General features: G+C 41.9%; 1 protein-coding gene and 1 long non-coding RNA gene across 4 annotated transcripts in view; one reads left to right on the top strand and one right to left on the bottom strand.

The window, feature by feature from the left end:
- Positions 1-19,661, bottom strand: part of metap1d (methionyl aminopeptidase type 1D (mitochondrial)) — a 212,462-nt gene that overhangs the window by 7,416 nt on the left and 185,385 nt on the right. For all 3 annotated transcript variants that reach the window (XM_039757626.1, XM_039757625.1, XM_039757627.1), the window contains exon 7: positions 13,015-13,112. In XM_039757626.1, the coding sequence (XP_039613560.1) occupies positions 13,015-13,112 (98 nt within the window). The remainder of the gene's footprint in view (positions 1-13,014; positions 13,113-19,661) is intronic.
- LOC120531845 overlaps positions 1-19,661 on the top strand; it is a 152,974-nt gene that overhangs the window by 22,897 nt on the left and 110,416 nt on the right. The gene's annotated exons all lie outside the window — the stretch shown is intronic.

Raw genomic sequence — 19,661 nt, 5'->3', positions numbered from 1 at the left:
TTTTTTCCTCAGAATTCTACAAACAACACCCCATAATGACAACATGAAAAATGTTTACTTGAGATTTTTGCAAATTTTTTAAAAATTAAAAAACTGAGAAAGCACATGTACATAAGTATTTCCAGCCTTTGCCATGAAGCTCAGAATTGAGCTCAGGTGCATCCTGTTTCTCCTGATCATGCCTGAGATGTTTCTGCAGCTTCATTGGAGTCCACCTGTGGTAAATTCAGTTGATGTGACATGATTTGGAAAGGCACACACCTGTCTATAGAAGGTCCCACAGATGACAGTTCATGTCAGAGCACAAACCAAGCATGAAGTCAAAGGAATTGTCTGTAGACCTCCGAGACAGGATTTTCTCGAGGCACAAATCTGGGGAAGGTTACAGAAAAATGTCTGCTGCTTTGAAGGTCCCAATGAGCACAGTGGCCTCCATCATCCGTAAGTGGAAGAAGTTCGAAACCACCAGGACTCTTCCTAGAGCTGGCCGGCCATCTGAACTGAGCGATCGGGGAGAAGGGCCTTAGTCAGGGAGGTGACCAAGAACCCGATGGTCACTCTGTCAGAGCTCGAGAGGTCCTCTGTGGAGAGAGGAGAACCTTCCAGAAGGACAACCATCTCTGCAGCAATCCACCAATCAGGCCTGTATGGTAGAGTGGCCAGACGGAAGCCACTCCTTAGTAAAAGGCACATGGCAGCCCGCCTGGAGTTTGCCAAAAGGCACTTGAAGGATTCTCAGACTATGAAAAACAAACTTCTCTGGTCTGATGAGACAAAGATTGAACTCTTTGGTGTGAATGCCAGGCGTCACGTTTGGAGGAAACCAGGCACCGCTCATCACCAGGCCAATACCATCCCTACAGTGAAGCATGATGGTGGCAGCATCATGCTGTGGGGATGTTTTTCAGTGGCAGGAACTGGAAGACTAGTCAGGATAAAGGGAAAGATGACTGCAGCAATGTACAGAGACATCCTGGATGAAAACCTGCTCCAGAGCGCTCTTGACCTCAGACTGGGGCGATGGTTCATCTTTCAGCAGGACAACGACCCTAAGCACAAGATATCAAAGGAGTGGCTTCAGGACAACTCTGTGAATGTCCTTGAGTGGCCCAGCCAGAGCCGAGACTTGAATCCGATTGAACATCTCTGGAGAGATCTTAAAATGGCTGTGCACCGACGCTTCCCATCCAACCTGATGGAGCTTGAGAAGTGCTGCAAAGAGGAATGGGCGAAACTGGCCAAGGATAGGTGTGCCAAGCTTGTGGCATCATATTCAAAAAGACTTGAGGCTGTCATTGCTGCCAAAGGTGCATCGACAAAGTATTGAGCAAAGGCTGTGAATACTTCTGTACATGGGATTTCTCAGTTTTTTTATTTTTAATAAATTTGCAAAAACCTTAAATAAACTTTTTTCACGTTGTCATTATGGGGTGTTGTGTGTAGAATTCAGAGGAAAAAAATGAATTTAATCCATTTTGGAATAAGGCTGTAACATAACAAAATGTGGAAAAAGTGATGCGTTGTGAATACTTTTCGGATGCACTGTATTTAATAAAATATAGCAGAATAATATTTCAACCATGTAAAGTCAACAGTGGTATATTAAGAAACATCATCACTGTCATTAACAAATGAGGAGAGACTTTAAGGTTCAAGCACTCTTCTAGTTTTCTGGAAACCTCAAGAGCTCCTCATCGCCAGTGTCAAAATTTATGAAGCTCAGTTGCTCACAATCATTTTGCAGGAGCACATACCTATCATCACGTGGCATAACCTGTCCAAAGCCACCAGGGGACAACGCACGTTTGGACCAATGCTCCCTGAAGTTATATCGCCAGTCCAGACCCATCTCTATTTGTAATGCCACAAAGCCCTTCATCTCATGTTTTGTTGTAGGTTGCCACTTTGAAAAACGAGAATGCGGTGCAAGCGTAGCCCGCGATTCAAAAAATTGGTCTGCAGACCAGTTTGTCTTGCTGATAGTAGTTGAAAGGCAGCGTTAGGAAAGAAGAGCCTGAAGTAGTCCAGCGGCTGGTAATCTGTCGCGTCCAACAGTAAGTCATGCCGTCTTGTGAAGTCCGGTAACCAGTTTGGCTCCCATGGATCAATTTCTGGGTATTCCTCCCACATGAACCTTGCCGTAGGTGCATCGGTTGCGCAAATGTGCTCAGCTGGAGCAGCATCGGTTGGTGTCCGATCAGCTGATGCCAGTTCCTCACTCTCTTGCTCGATCTCATGATCACTCGCAACAAAATTCTGATTCTGAAAAATCAGAGTCCGACTCAGTGATAATGCACAAAACATCATCTGCTGAGGATTTTGTTTCCTGAACAAAATTTTGTTAGCTTCCTCGTGAGATGTCGATGCCATCTTGCCTTTGTTTACATTTCGTAACTCATCCACACGCAAGGATTAGATGCTGAATCAATGAGTCTAACATTCCTCCAAGCAGAGAGGGAATGCCTATAACATAACGGTGAGTTTTGTCGCCATTAACAGCTGATTGTCGCCCTCTACCCCTGGATGTCGACTTTTGTTATGTAATACACATCACGGTCTGTGACGCAATATTCGCTCCATAAGACGCACAGACATTTCCACCCTTCTTTTGGGGGAAACAAAAGTGTGTCTTATGGAGCGAAAATTACGGTAATTCTCTGAGTCTGTCACAGTACGACACATCCTTAAGTCGTGGGATGCAGGTGGTCGCTCTCCTCCGCACAGCTTCAGGTGGCGCTCTGTGTATCTTGTAATGTGATGACCACAGTGGTCTTATTATATCATCTAAGTTATGGAGTATTTACACTTACACAAAAGTGTAAGGCAGGTGATCAAAGGTCTAAGTCCAGAGAATGACTACCATTCATCAACTTCTAAAAAAGTGGAGTCACAAAAAAACACATTCATGATACTGAGATATGCAGTACATACACAGTGGAGACCAAACGTCCACACACCTTTTTTCATTTTCCCCCAAGTCTGAATATATTTTCCTAAAAACTCAGCTTTCCAAAAAGCGTACAAAGTAAACCCTATATGCATTTACCATTAAACTTTAGCTTTCTAAGAGTGGTGGTAACACTTCTTACATGCTTACTACATACCTGTGTGTCTCATCATTCGTATTCTGAAAGGCAGTTCTGGGGGAAAAAAAAAACCAAACAGCTACCTGCAATTTTGTGTTTGATTTCCAGATCACTTGCATCAAAATCGGAGTTTGATAAGTCAGAGTCTGATTCAGCAATAATACACTGTGGCACCCTGCCTGGATGCCTAGGAGGACCTGAGTAGGCATCAGACCATGAGGGGGCGACCCCCCTGGTTGCTTTGGGGACCACGGGTAGCTCAGCCCTGTAGGGGCCCGTGGTCACCGCCAGGGGGCGCCCAATGCCTACAGAGCCCTGGACCTCAGCACTTCCGCCACACCCAGAAGTGCTGGGGGGAAGAGGATCGGGGACACCCGGAGTGCTTCCGGGTACGCAGCCTGCACTTCCGCCACACTGGGGAGTGCCGGTGGAAGATTACTGGGAAGCACCTGGAGCACATCCGGGTGATTATAAAAGGACAGAGCTTGAAGGAGAGGAATGGAGGTGGCCTGAAGTGTGAGGCATTAGAGTGTGGGGCCTGGACTTTGGGGCGTCTTGGGGGTTTTGTGGCACTTATTATTGTAAATATTAGGACTGTAAATAAACGTGTGGTGGTGCTTAAACGTGTCTACCTATCTGTGTCCGGGGCTCGTTTCACAACACAAAAAGCAAATAATGCACCCAAAGTATTTTGCTTTGCACATTCGCTTTGCTCTTTTGTCCAGAACAGTTTGAGGATGGCCCCTTCCTGATCCAACATGACTGCGCACACACACCAGTGCACAAAGTAAGGTCTATAAAGAAACGGAGGAGCGAGTTTGGTGTGGAGGAACTTGACTGGCCTGCACAGAGCCCTGACCTTAACCTGATAAAACACCTTTGGGATGAATTCGAGCCGAGATAGCGAGCGAGCCAGGCCTTCTCGTCCAACATTAGTGCCTGACCTCACAAATGCTCTCCTGGTCACAAATTCCCATCAACACACTCCTACACCTCGTGGAAAGCCTTCACAGAAGAGTTGAAGCTGTTAGAGCTGCAAAGGGTGGGCCTAGGCATTAAACTTTGTGGGGAACAACCTGGCATGGCAGAAGTACCGGTTGAGTACCCGGAAATACTTTGGGTGTCCCTGGTAATCCTTCCGCCAGCACTTCCGGGTGTGGCGTAAGTGCTGACGCCCAGGGCTCTTCAGGTATCCGGGCGCCCCCTGGCGGTGACCACGGGCCCCTATAGGGTTGAGCTTCCATGCTCTGTTCCCGTGGTCACCATACCAACCAGGGCGGCTGCCCTCTCATGGTCCGGAGGAGGTGTAGTCCCTCTTCTGGTCCTTCCAGGCGTCATGGCTGGGTACCACCCCAGCCGCTTGCCACAACTTCATGTGTGTGAAAAGGCAGGCATCCCAATACTTTTGACAATATACCGTATATACTCATGTATAATTCGAGTCTTAAAACCTGAAAAATCGATCATAAAATCAGACCCCGACTTTTACGCCCGTTCAAAAATGCAACACTTACATTTTTTTTTCTTCTTGCCTCCTCCAATCTCACATCAGTTTCTCAGATGCATCGACTTTTGTTGCAGCAACAGAGCAACCACAGAGGTCCCACTTCTTACATGCTTACTACATACCTTGTTTGTCTCCTCATTCATATTCTGAAAGGTACTTCTATTGGGGGGGAACAGCTATCTGCCTTTCATTTTTGATTTCCAGATCACTTGCATCAAAATCGGAGTTTGATAAGTCAGAGTCTGATTCATTAATTATACGCAAAAAGCAAAAAATAAACAAACAAATAACGCACCCAGTGTTATTTTGCTTTGCACATTCGCTTTGCTCTTTTGTCCGATGTCGATGCCATTCTAGACGTTGTTTACTCTACGCTCCTCACACACACACATGCACACAGGGATTCGATGTCAAGTCAATGAGTCTAAGAGTCTTCCTAGCAAAGAGGGTGCACCCATAACGTGATGGTGACTTTTTGTCGACGTATGCGGCTGATTATTACCCTTTGCCCCAGGACGTCAACAGTCAACCTCAATCCCTGCTGTCGACAAAAGTCAACATCCGCCCTAAAAGAGTTAAGTGAAATTGCAGCTTTTATTGGTGTAAAGACTGACATCTGGACACACCATGGTCTACATATCGCAATCTTGCCTAAGATTTTGCAACCGCAAGGGGAAAACAAGTTAAGAAAATGTCGGCATGGCATAACAGTCAGCCATGTTCAGAGACTTGGCTAGCTGGTCTGAAAGTTGGAGCATTTTGATATTTTCTACTCACTTCATCAGAGAGTTTGTTATCACAGTTTTGTTTATTAGCATAATCTTTGTATCAGTAAGTCATATTCATGATCTTAAATATAAACGTCTATGCGTGGAAGTGTGTGTGTGTGTGTGTGTCTGTCCGGCCCGGAAGTGAGAGATGGAGTCAGGGCAAAGGCTTCACCTCCGAGGAAACTGACAACTCACTTAGCCGCTAATTGTCAGCACGTTGACAAAACGAAACCTTGGAAGAAAGACAAAGTCACTTAGCCACTAACATCGGCAAAAATGGTATCCCTTTTACTTTTCCTCATGCCGCTAATGCACAAGCGATGTGAGCACGTCGGCAAAACGAATCCTGCCAGGAGATTCCTTTCAATTACCTGACATCTCTACATTTCAGTTTTTTTTCTGACAATTTCAATAGTTTCTAGGACTAGGCGGCTTTTTACAGCACGGGCTTACACGGCTAGTAGAATATAATTAGGTTACGCTTGTTTTACTTGAAGTGACGACAGATTCTCATGCTGTTCTCGGAGGTGGAGGCTCTGTGGCTAATTGGAGTTCAAATTTCTTAAACATAAAATTTTTCAAAGAAGCACTCGATGGTGATTTAAAATCTGTGCGGTGGTCTTAAGCTAAAATTACTGACTGCATCCGAACACTGAATCATTGTGACTCTGTGTCTTTCAATGATGGTGCCAGAGAAATATTGAATTATTATAATTGGCAGATAATGCAGCTGTGAGGTTGTCTGTAGTGTAACACAAATACTGAGTACATGAACAGTCAGGACATCAATAGCACAAAGTGTCACAGAGCCACATTTCTTCATAAATTAAGTTGCATTTATTATTTACTTTTACGGACATGAACATCATGTCATATACAAAATTCAGTGTCAAGGAGCAGGAGAAGTGAGCCGCTGTGACTGAGGTTCATGAAAGACGCCACACAGCCACAGAGAGGGGTGCAGGACAAGCCAAATAACGAGACCAACCGCTGCATTCTGGGACACTAATGAATAAATAAACAGCAGCATTACTGCCATATTGAATAAATAAACAACAAAATTATTATCACATGAAATAAAGAACAGCATCACTACTGTATTGAATAACTCTATCACACAGTCATTGCCAGTGCCCACTGTTTTTGATGGGGAGGCACCATGACAGATAAGAACACTAAGGGGCTGGACAAGCTGGTGAAGAAGGCTGGCTTGGTGCTGGGCAGGACTGTGGACACACTGGGAACTGTGGTGGCAAAGTGTATGGGGAAGAAGGTACAGGCCCTGTTTGACAATAGCAGGTACCCTCTCCACCACATTTTGGCAGGTCAGAGAAGTAAACGCAGCAGTCGTCTCCAGAACAGAACATTTGAGAAGATCATTTGTTCCTGCTGCTGTGAGATTTTATAACGCTATTGTCAATACAAGTGAATCATGACCTGGTCACCACTTGACCTTCCAACACTTAAAACTGACCTTTTATTTACATTTTACTAACTATGTATGTATGTATGTACGCCTTCCTTGCTTTTATAACAATTTTTATTGATCTGTTTGAGCTACTGGATCTCTCGATGATGGGTGTGTGTCCGTCTGTGTGTCACAGTCTCTTGAGGACAGTCTAGAGCTAAAACAGCTGGACAGAAAACACCAAACTCGAAACGTAAGCCTGCTATGAGATGACAATGTGCTGATTAGTTTTTGAGCCACATTGTGCAAGAGAAAGAGACACTCAATTGGAACTCTCAAATACCATAATTCTGCAATGAATTAAATGAATTCTTCTTGTCAATTGCTATCAAAATGTCTGCTTTTATCTATCTATCTATCTATCTATCTATCTATCTATCTATCTATCTATCATATAGTCCTTTTCATATCTATCTATCTATCTATCTATCGAATATAATTATTACCACATAAAATAAATAAACAATAACATTACTACCATATTGAATAAACAGACATCTCACCTCATACCTTCCTGATACAGTAGCTTCGTCATTCAACACCCCCACCTATATATGACCCCGTCCCATCACATTTTCTGCCTCAAGGTACATTTGATTCAGCACATACGAATTGTGGGTGTTTTGCTACTCTGCTGTTAGTAGCAGCTGTCAAACAAGTAATAAATAAATAAAAATATGCAAGCTAAAGTAACCACTCTCAGAGTAATATTGAAATTATAAACTACTTTGCTGTTAGGAAATTTAAACTGTCCCAGAAATTTCCTTGATGAATACGTATGCCAGATTTTAATAGGGAGCCAAATTGTTTCATGCAGACAGACAGACAGACATGGCTATCACATTTGATTTCTTTCATATTACATACGAATATATTTATGACAAATAATTACATAAAAGTCTACAGCCTTTAACTAATACCTCATGAAGAACCCTTTGCTTTACGTCTCTTTCGATCGGCCCCTAACAGTTTAGCTCACCTGCACTTTGTCATTTTATCTCTGCCTTCTTGACAGAACAGTTCAAGCTCTAAAGCAGGGGTGGGCAAAGTCAGTCCTGGAGGGCCGCAGTGGCTGCAGGTTTTTGCTCCAACCTAGTTGCTTAATTAGAAAACAATACTTGCAAATAATTTAATTTCATGGCTTGTTAGTGCTTTAACTCTGCCATATCAGGCCATTCTCATATCCTAGATGTTCTTCCCCTTTGTAAGGAAATCTTCCAAATGATTTGAAGGCTAAAATAGATGAGTAATACTCAGTCTTTCACTTTTTTCTCTTCCCTTTCCTTCCAAGTATTTAATTAAACCCAATAGTGCAGATAAATACTCACAGAGGTATAAATGGTAACAAGCTAAATGGAGAAAAGCTGCTTTCTTTTGTCATTTGAATCTTATTGCTAATAAAAAGCCATTAAAAACTAAGAGAACAGCTGTTTAAGACTAAAACAAACAATAAGGTTTCCGAATCGTAACGAGCGAGACAACTAAAGTGAAGCACAAGTGTTACTTGAGAAGTAAGTGCTTCTTATTAAGCAACTGGGTTGGAACAAAAACCTGCAGCCACTGCCTGACTTTGCCCACCTCTGCTCTAAAGGGGTTGTATGTGTAAAGCACCCTCTTTAGGCACGTCCACAGATCTTCTACAGCATTTAGGCCCAGGCTCAGAGTGGGCTATCCTTGGTCGAGTTATTCTTTAACTTCAGCTTTCTGGCTGACAGCCGCAGATTATTGCACCAAGATATTCGGATGTTGTGAGCTTTTTACTTTTACCTGTCTACTAATAGTCACTACCGCATTTGACAGCAGGTTCTGTGCTCTGTAGGTTGATAAGCTGTACCATCTTTGTGCCAACCATATAATTTGAATTTAATACCCAAATGCTCAAGATCATAGCACATTGCCCCACATAGTTTTGGAAGACTGCTTGTAAAATGGACATTGCATAGGGAATACTTTAACTTTTTCAGCTGACAGATGTCAGGTGATATGCCTTAGTCTGTGTTTGATCAAGCTGAATGCAGTGTACGCTGGGAAAGCAGAAAGGCTAAGCAGAATTCAGAGTGTTTCGAATCATTAGGTTGGGCAGCATTTGATTCCTATTAGAAAATAACCTTGAGCTTCTGATAATGATTCTGTAATATTTTTTATTTTGAGAAAACCATAAAATTTCAGCGCACTCTGCTGACAGAAAATGAAAATGAGTGAGCTGAGTGTGTCATGTGTGTGCTAATGCGGGGCAAGAAGATGGGGGAGAGCGGCCAGCTTTTACAAACATGGACACTTTACAAAGAGTTCTCTCTCACCTGCTGCTTTGTGAAAAATGGACACTTTACAGAAGGAGCTCTCTCTCAGCTGCTGGACACTTTTTCAAAGAGGTCTCTCATTGGCAAGAAATCTTTTCTTTTCATTTTTCCGATTAAGGATATGTATAATTTGTAAGTAAGGAATTGGATGACCTATAGTGTCACCGGTATCTCGCTGTTGGCTAATGGGACTGACCCACCCAAGTTATATGATTCTTTGTATTGCTTATATCTGCTCCTATTGGTTTTGATGCAAATAAACATAATTTTGACGTGAAACCTTAAAAACCAGCGTCTCTGTCTGACGGATGCTAGACTTGCTGGGAGGTTTAGATTGTTCATTACTTGTCTAGATGTGGACTCTTAAAGGGATGATGACACTCTTTGTGAAGCCCCTTAGTTGTAAACTGGGTTGAAGTAATGATGGCACCAGTCATTGAGCAGCTTGCCATAGAGGTCTCTAGGGGTAAATATGTAGCGTACAGCGTGGACAATGAGACACATAACAGGTTACAGGTGACACTTGCATAGCTGGTTTTGACATAAGACATTTGACAAACAAGACGAGACCATCCAGGTCATTAGGCTCGTTTGTTTAACTAATAGCTCATCCAGATCCTTCTTAAAGGTTGTCAAGCTTTCTGTTTCTGCTATTAGTCATGGGCACCATGCATGGACTGGCTTCCCAGCTAGGATGGTTCAAGGCTCCTTACCCGGCCGGGTGGCCAGTTTAATGGAAGGATGAAAGGACAGCTCTCTGGTGGGCCTCCCATATACAGTCCCGCAGGGCTTCGTGGGAATTGGAGTTCCAATTGGCAGCTCTGCTGAGTCTTGTGGGAGCCACCAGAGGGAATTGTGGGGGGGAGATTTCCTCCTTTTAGGGATGTTCCACCTGACCTGAAAGCGCTTACTGGATGTAATGTGGCGGCACTGGAAATACTCCTGAGTTTGGTATAAAGGAAGCCACTCCTGCTTATTTCAGGTGAGTCAGAATTGGGTGGAAGCGGACGAAGCTCACCTGGAGGAGAGGAAGGACAAAGAGGGGGAAGAAGTTTATTGTTTGGGATTTGGTACATTGTTCGAGAGAAGCCTGTGAGAGGTGTTAATGGAAAATAAAATCTTTATTTGAGCCAGGAACCTGTATTTGGGTTGCTGTGATTGGGGCTTGGGGCTCAGTGGCGCCCCTAATGGTTACATACTATCCTTGTCTCGCTACTTTTCTTCTAGATTCCCACAACTCTTTGTGTCAAGAAGTGTGGCCTGGCTTCTGTCTTGAATGTTTCTCCACTGATGTCCTTGAGTATGCGATAGACACTTTAGCTGAGACAATGTTGCTGGAACAGAATGCATTTTGGGAAAAAACGTAACAACAACAACAACAACATTTCATTCTAGGGCACATTTTCACACAAAGGATTCAGCCCAATGTCTCGCCGTAAGGAGACCTGGGTTCGATTCCCGGGTCCTCCCTGTGTTGAGTTTGCATGTTCTCCCCGTGTCTGCGTGGGTTTCCTCCAGGTACTTTGGTTTCTTCCCACAGTCCAAAGACATGCAGGTTAAGTGCATTGCGATTCTAAATTGTCCCTGGTGTGTGCTTGGTGTGTGTGTGCCCTGTGGTGGGCTGGCGCCCTGCCTGGAGTTTGCTTCCAGCCTTGAGCCCTGTGTTGGCCGGGATTGGCTCCAGCAGACCCCGTGACCCTGTAGTGAGGATATAGCGGGTTGGGTAATGGATGGGTGGATTCACTCCAAACTGCTTTTCAACATGTCAAAGAAGTAGTTACATGCAAAATAATACAAATGAAAATTAATTAAGAATAATAACGCATAAATAGTATACAGTACAAAAAATAAATAATCCACACTTACATAAGATAGATATATAATTAAGAAACTCTTTTACGACTGATTATTATTTTTCCCGTTTTGTCCCACGGCTGAATATTTTTCCAAACAAAAAAGCTGTGCACACATAAATAAAAAACAAAACACTTATTTACAACAAACGCCACCCTATTTTATGTTCCCCGAGCCCCTAAAGTATGTAAATTCACAGGCTTATTACATACCTGTTGGTCTCATCACTCATAAGCAGAGAAACGAACAGCTTGAAGTAGTCGAGTGGCAGGTAATCCGTCGTGTCCTCTAGCATGTCGCGTCATTTGATGAAGCCCACTAGCTAGCTTGCCTCCTACAGAACAATGTCCGTGTGGTCTTCCCAGGGTGAACGTTGCCGTAGGCGCGTCAGCTAAACGATCAGATGGGGACTGATCAGCTGATGCAGGTACCTGTATTTCGTTTTCATGAAAATCAGAGTTCGATAATACAGTGTCTGGATTGTCCTCCCTGGCAAGAATTGCTGTTGGCGCATCAGCTGCATGATCACATGGGGATCGATCAACTGATGCAAGTACCTGACTTTCAGTTTTGATCTCCAGATCGCTTGCATCAAAATCGCAGTTTGTGAAGTCAGAGTTTGATTCAGCAATAATACATAAAAATAAATGAAAAGACAATAAAAATATTTTGCTTTGCGCATTCACTTTGCTCTCTTGCCCAATGTCGATGCCATTCTAGACGTTGTTTACTCTATGCTACTCATACATAAGCAGGGATTTGATATCAATGGGTCGAACTGTCCTCCTAGCAAAGAGGGTCTACCTTTAACATAAAACGTGACTTTTATTGATGTTCACAGCTTTTTTCACCCTCTGCCCCCCTCAACTTTACATCCGCCCTCAACCCCTTGTGTTGACAAAAGTCGACATATACAGAATTGCTTTTTAAGTTTCTAAATGATGGTCCAATGATAAGATCAATTTGCCAGGGTGGACAAAAAATTTTTTTTTTTTAAATCTCCAGTTCAGCTCAAAGACCACCCAAGCCCCACTGGGCATTCTGCCTAATGTAAATGTCCTTAAGTGGTTCTTTATTGAGCCTTTTTAAGGCTTCATCTTAAAGCAGCGTTTCTCAACCTTTAAGAATTTGCGACCCGAGTTTTCATAACAGTTTTAATCGCGCCCCCCTAACATTTTTTTGAAATGTAGATGCATATTTTATTATACCTAATTAACTTTTATCGACATTTATCTCACTCTATATTTATTGTTCTAGTATCAGAATGGAGTTTAAGTTCATTTGTTTTGGTTTCAACTGATGTTTTTTTCATATTTTAGATTCTTGTTTTCTTTTTTTCCACATCTTTGTGCCCCCTTTTTGTTACTTTGTGCCCCCCAAGGGGGACCCGCCCCACAGGTTGAGAACCACTGTCTTAGAGGATTTGATGCCATGGATCTCTTGGCAGGTTGGCGTATCCACTTTCATTTAAACACTCAAACACCACAGGACTTTGACGAAGTGTTGATGGTGCTGAACAGCATCACAGAAGAACTGGGAAAGAAAAGAGAGTTGCAGGGGTCTGTGTAGAATCCTCATCAATGTAACGAGAGAGAAGGTGCTCGTCAGGCTACATTGAAGCTATGGCGTAGGCTCGACCTAGAAGTATAAACTCGTCTTTAAGACGATAAAAATGGCAATATGGTCCACATGCCCCTGTGACTGCCTAAAATGACATGATGGAGCTACAACTTGACATATCAGTCCTAAAACTTTTAAACATCCAGAATTATCAGGAAGATACTGAAAAGCAAAATGGTGAGCACAGAAGCCGCTACAGATCGGTGGGTCATTTATAAATGATTTAGGTGACAGCATTTTTTCGGTGGTGCCCATTTCATTAAGATCTTTAGAATTAGTCAGCGGGTCATAGGTGTTTGGGTCAAAAGTGCACAGCGACCCTTTGCATTTAAACACCTTTAGAAACCAGAGGTTCAAGTCTAATTATAGCATTGTGCATGCTGGTCTTCTTCAAGACGCGGTTTCTTACCATGATGTAATATTTCTGGATGACCATGGAAGTAGTCGCCTATCCCATGACCGATGAACTGAGGACACACAGTCAGGCCTTCAGATTCTGCAATGAGGCTGCAAAATGAAATGAAAGACTTAATGACTAAATCTTGTGATACGCAAAAATAGTTTGAAACTCAATAAAAATATAAACTGTTGAATAATAATAACAAATTGCACAATTAGCAAAGCACATTGTCAAAACTGTCATGCTATGCACAGAAAAATAAGATTTGCAGTACCACCATGTTGTTGCCCCCTCCCTCAGATGTACAGTGGAACCTCAGTTCACGAACATAATTCGGTCCAAAACTCTGGTTGTAAACCGATTTGGTCGTGAACCGAAGCAATTTCTCCCCATAGGATTGTATGTGAATACAATTAATCTGTTTTAATCTGACCGTACGAACTGTATGTAAATATCTTTTTTTAAAGATTTTTAAGCACAGATATAGTTAATTACATCATAGAATGCACAGCGTAATAGTAAACTAAATGTAAAAACATTGAGTAACACTGAGAAAACCTTGAACAACAGAGAAAACTAACACTGCAAGAGTTTGCGCTATAGCGCTACGAACCGCTCGCTAAAACACTTTTTAATGAGTTTTAAGCACAGGGAAAAAATGAACATTTGAAAAATCCGTAATTTAATAAACCACCAAGAAAAGTAACATTGCAACAATGCACACTACGAACCGATCGCTGTAAACAGAACTGAAATGGAGGTTAAAATTCAATAGAAAAAAGTCTTCATTAAATACAATGAGGTTAAAACAATGCACGAAGCAGTCTCTTTAAAACAAGCTTTCTCTCTCTTGTGTGCATGTGTGTGTGTGTGTGTGTGTGTCTCTGTCTCTCTTGTGTGTGTGTGTGTGTGTGTGTGTGTCTCTGTCTGTCTGTCTGTCTCTCTCGCACTGCACAGGGAGAGATTGAACATGTGCGGAAATCATCGGCGCGCACAAACCAAAAGGGAAACTGGCTTGTTCGTATACCGAGTGTGTGGTCGTGAACCGATACAAAAGTTTGGCAAACTTTTTGGTCGTAAACCGATTTGTACGTGTTCCGAGACGTTCGTGAACCGAGGCTCCACTGTACTTCTTGTGCTTCTTCAGCAGCCTTCCATTTCAGAACATGTTCTACTGTGACAAGATTTTATTTCAGTTTCCCCGACTTTTTAGTTAAGTGCTCTTTCTTAAGGCCATGTCACTTCACATCAGACGACTTTTCCAGTGACTTTCAATCATAGACTTCATCTACTTAATCTCAGCAAGTCAGAAGCAGTTGTGGTACACTCCGGTAACCGTCTCTCGTCTAGTAAGACATTCTCTATGACTCACACCAGCTAAATCAAAACTGGTTTGGTAGTCGTAGGGGCAGGTTTGTGACGGTCGGGGTCGGCGCCACCCTCCAGGATTACTTCCAGGAGCCTCTTGAAATCAAAACCACGATAACGTACCCAAGGATGAGATGGCCAAATTAGGGACAAACTCAGTCAGCAAGGGATCAGTGCAAAGTCTTTAAATGCTTTTATTACAAAAAAAAACAAATAATTAAACAAAGTGTCCAAAAGTGCAGTGCAAAGAATATTCAATAAATAATTCATAAAATCTGTGGAAGTCTGCAAGTTAAAATTCCAATAAATAATCCCATGTTAAAATCAGAATAAAACAACACAGTCATTGGGTTCCTTCTCTTCTTTCACCTGAGCCTGGCGTGTCATCTATTCACTTATCTCACCAGCTCACCCTACGGATCGCTCAGCCGGTGGAGACACCAGCAGCTGCAGTCCTGACCTCCGACTCCTGTCTCGTCTGCCAGACCACTCAAAGCAAGCTGTCCTCCTGTCTTTCCTCTCGCTCACCTGGTGTTCTCTGAACCTCTAAAGAGGACTCCACCGCCATCATACCTGCTTCTACATTAAATCAGTGGATAATGATCCACCTCATTGAGCACCAATCGCTTGCTCCACTGTGAGACTAGCGACCACTCTGCCTCTTCTTCCTCAAGCTGGCTCAGACACCGGATACTATGCCCATTCACGGTTCTGTTTGTCTTTTCATTCTTTCTCTCATGCTTCAGCCTCCTTTTAAAAAAAACCCGTAGGAAACAGGTGTGGCACTCATGGCTCCAGTGCAGGTCGATCCTATGCCCCACCTGAAAATGAGAGTGCATTATCTATCTGTTTAAAAAGCACAGACCTGCTATCTCACAAGGTGCTGGGAACGCGGGTGGTCTGGACCTCACAAACGGAAGAGAAGTTCGTCTCTCTCGGATGTGGTGTGTTTTATGTACCACCATAGAATGGAAAAAAGCAAACAAAGGGGCACAGTTTGCGTCTCATCTACGCATACCTGCAAACCCTTTACATGAGAACTTGTAGTGTCAGGCAGTACATTATTGGATGTCACGAAAAGGGGTCAGCTTGTGATATTACACAGATGTCATTACATGGTCACAGAATATTGAATTCCGGTATTTTGCCAGCTCTCCTTGTTTGGGTCCTGCTGGGTCAGAAGCCAACATTCAGCAGTGAGGTGTAGCTGGATTTGGGGCGAGTCTCCTCGGGCAGGCTGGTAAGGTACTGGGTCCTCATGCCAATTTTGCCATGATTGAGACTCCATCGCAGAATAGATTGATAAAAAAGTTCATAAAAAAGAAAGGCCAGTGATCTGTGTGCGCTTATTAATCAGAAGCTAATCTAAAACAAATTATAAACTAAAAGGATAAGCATGACTTCCTAACTCATTGTGCATACCCTCTCGAGTTTAAACACTCATGTATTTTTCAAAGTACCCATGGATTTTTCCATAATTCTGCTGTTGTACATTTCTTTGTGTTAGATATTTGTCCTTATAATATAGTTTATTAATAACACCGATGCTAAATTTTCTTGCGAGTATGTAAATCAACTTAGTTACAATAGATCTTTCTCTATTGCCAAATTCCTAGATATTTTATGGTATACTGTATATATTTTGTTAGGTGTTTCATCATTTTAATTTGGTTTCATTTTTCTATTTTGTCAATGTATGATATTTATGGCATTTATCTTTTCTTGTTCCCCTGCTTATCCTGTTAGTTTAAAATTAATGATTCATAGGCAGCCTCTGAATTTTGTATTTTGTGGGTGTTGAATCTGCTAAACTGATGTGGTGTGTTTTATGTACCACCATAGAATGGAAAAAAGCAAACAAAGGGTCAAAGTTTGTGTCTGAACTCTCCATACCTGCAAACCATTTACATGAGGACTGATAGTGTGAGGCAGCACATTATTAGATGTCAGAATAACGGGTCAGCTTGCGATACTATGCTTTGTATTAGCAGGCCATGCTTATTAATCCTAGTACATAATGGAAGACCTCACATTTTGTGTTGTGAGCCTTATATGCAGTCAATTCTCGTCATCCACAGGAGTTACAATCCTAAAAAAGCCAGTGGAAATGAAAATTGTCAATACTGAAGCATTGACCTATGGGAAAAATGGGGTTAGGTTCCAGCTGGATGCTGGCTCATGTGGAGAACCAGTGGGGTGAGCTGGGGTTTGGTGGATGTATCAGCCATCAGATCTTGCCCCTCAAAGTGTAGTAATGACCCTTTCACAAATTCACCTGTGAAAACCTTGCTACGACTTTTACTTCCTCTATAGTTAAGTCAGATCATCTTCTAGGTGCTTTGGCAGGGAACACGAGCAACCATAGTGGGGCCGATCTGAGGACCTCATCAAACTATCCAATAAGTAGTGGCAATGGGCCGTGTGAGCAAAGAGCAGGGTCTTAATCGGTGTGACTTTAAGTCTCACACACTCGGAGTTCCTTGTTCACAGGGAAAAACTGCAAACTCTGGTCGTCTTCACAATGGGGTTCATCGGCTTACCCACAACTCTCGGCGCTGGGTAGACACACATTGATCCATTTAGTGCAGCGCGCATGCAGCCCCAGAATTCTAAGGGCATCACAGACCTGGTATTGCTCAATCTCACGTGTCATTGCTGTGCGACAGACCTCTTGGATTTTTTTTTGTAAGATTCAGTAGACAACAGTAGTATTGTCAAAATATGCATTTTCCCTGTTTTTACCTAATTTCAAACTTACGTATAAACCACAGTTAACATTTACAAATCAGGATCTGGTGCTTATCAACCCCATTCGCACAGTGTGAACCGCCAAGGAGGAACTGCATGCCAGCACATCTCAGTGTTAAGTTACAGCCATGGGCTGTCCTTGGCTTATGTTGAATTTCCTTTTTATTGTCATTGTTAAATTATTATTTTACAATTGTTTTTGATATTCATATCATTTTTGTTAATATCGTTTAATTGTTATGTATTGTACTGTACATATATATGCTTTGATGTTACATTCCTTGTATTCTTTGGGTGGAACCCCACAAGGCAAGGATGCCATGACGTCACTTCTGAGGGACCACCCTCAATCTTTATATGAGTTCCTCAGAGGTTCATCGATCATTTTGGAGTGTGTTTCCACTGAAAGCATTGGATTGAATGTCTTCTGGTTTATTGTGCACTTTTGCTCTGTCACTAGTTACTGATTACTTAATTTCGGATTTAGACTTGTTAAATTTTGGGTTGTCCCCTTTTTGCAATTTTTCTGTTCTTCTTTTGTTTATATAATAACTTCTTTGAATTTTCAAAACATTATTTTGTTTTATATATTATTGATCTATACAGTTCTGGTTATCTAAATTTTTGTGTATTTTTGTGCATTTGAAGTACAATGAACTGATAAAACCTGAGCCCCATCTTGGGCCCATACAGGCCTTGAAACCTGCCTTTGGAGTTTGGGGACAGGCTGCCTGTGGGGAGGCCTGTTTCTAAATCCTGAGTGAAGTCCTGTTCAGTTTTTTGTACACACAGAGACTGTCGTTTTACTGACTTTTTCTTTTTTAAAAAGGAATCAGGCAATCAGAACATAATTGGGTATTTGTGCTTGGGTTGTTACCGAAGAATACAATTTGATCGACTGTCAAGTTCAAAACACACAATCAAACGTCTAAAGAAACAAATCAATTTGTCTTCTGGGAAGTCTGTTAACAAAAAATGAGGTTTGCATATTAATACTGTTTTTATCGAAAACACAAACACGAACGGGACGAATACATCACTTTTTATACAGCCTTTCCTTTGATGACATGCATTGTGCGTTCCTGGATGTTTTGGGATCAAAACTGGTGTAGCTCATGATAAAATAAATCTGGTGTCACAGCAAGATGGTAGATTTTTCCACGTTTTAATTGCATTGTAAAATGAAGAAACTGTTATTTTTAGATTCCTTGAACTTCAAAACTCGTAATTGGATGTGTTCATATTGAAAATCTGTGTAGGAAAAGCAACAAAAGATTAATACAATACAATACAATTTATTTTTGTATAGCCCAAAATCACACAAGAAGTGCTGCAATGGGCTTTAACAGGCCCTGCCTTTTGACAGCCCCCCCCAGCCTTGACTCTCTACGAAGCCAAGGAAAAAATCCCAAAAATAAAATAATAAAGATTGTTAATGCATTACGCTTCAAAAATTTATCATGAGTATTATAACGTGGGTTAAGGGATTTTTTTTAAACCAAGAAACATTTCTGGTTACTCATTTTTAGTATTTATTGCTTCTGGGAATTCATTGTAATTATTTGGTTATTATTTTCACGTTACTGCAAAGCCAGTTTGCTTTGCTAATGGGCGCCGGCATGCTACGAGTCCTGTTTTCAGGATGCTACAGCCGGTTGCCAGGGGGCGTGGTTTATAACGCTGCAGCATCTGACATCATTGACATGACACCTTAAATACCAGTGCCACGGGTCATGTAGTATCCGTGATTAACGATTAAAACAAACAGCTTTTTGCAGATTTCTTTTTGAATTTTGCATTCTGAATTCTATACCCTTTCCCCTTTGACGACGACCTATGGCTTTGTTTTCAACTTTGGTATTTGAGATTACATTTTTCTTTAAGTTTATGGAACTCAGGCTACGTCCACACTATAACACCTCTGTTTAAAAATGCTGACATTAGTTTTCATTTTTGCCTTTTATCCACACTACTTTAACGTTTTTTAATCCCAGAAAATGGAGACTTTTGAAAAGGCTCTCCATAAAAATATACTTCTGAAAATGTCAAGTCAGCCATCTTTTTTTGTTTTTCTTATTCACCATTACTGTGCGTAAAAAGTTGCTGCAAATAAACGTGTGGTACGGAGGACACGTCCTCTTCTCGTTTCTGCCGATGCTTGTATTCCCAGTGCATGGTAGGTGAATGGTGACATCACATGCGTTTTCCTTCGTTTTAGTGTGGGTGGAGATACTTTCGTAAACACTGTGAAAATGCTAGTGTGGACAGAGAACGTTTTTGTTTAAAAATGTGTTTATTTTTAATAAAAAGACAGTAATGTGGGAGAGCCTCAAACTACAATTCATCTCGTGTTCCATTATCCTTTTATCATCTCTTCTCAGCTTTGAAGTAGATTAGGGGCCTGGTCTTCTGCCATTTTATGCTGTCATTTTGTAACTTAACTTAGGAGGTATGCTACACTTTTCTATGTTTTTCACAAATTATCTGAATTTACAAGCCACAACAACAAGCAGCTATTGATACTAATGTTTTGTGTAAAT

The sequence above is a fragment of the Polypterus senegalus genome, chromosome 6, assembly GCF_016835505.1.
Source record: "Polypterus senegalus isolate Bchr_013 chromosome 6, ASM1683550v1, whole genome shotgun sequence".
Classification (NCBI taxonomy): domain Eukaryota; kingdom Metazoa; phylum Chordata; class Cladistia; order Polypteriformes; family Polypteridae; genus Polypterus; species Polypterus senegalus.
The sequence above is the reverse complement of the archived record's forward strand: the minus strand, read 5'-3'. Positions and strand labels throughout refer to the sequence as shown.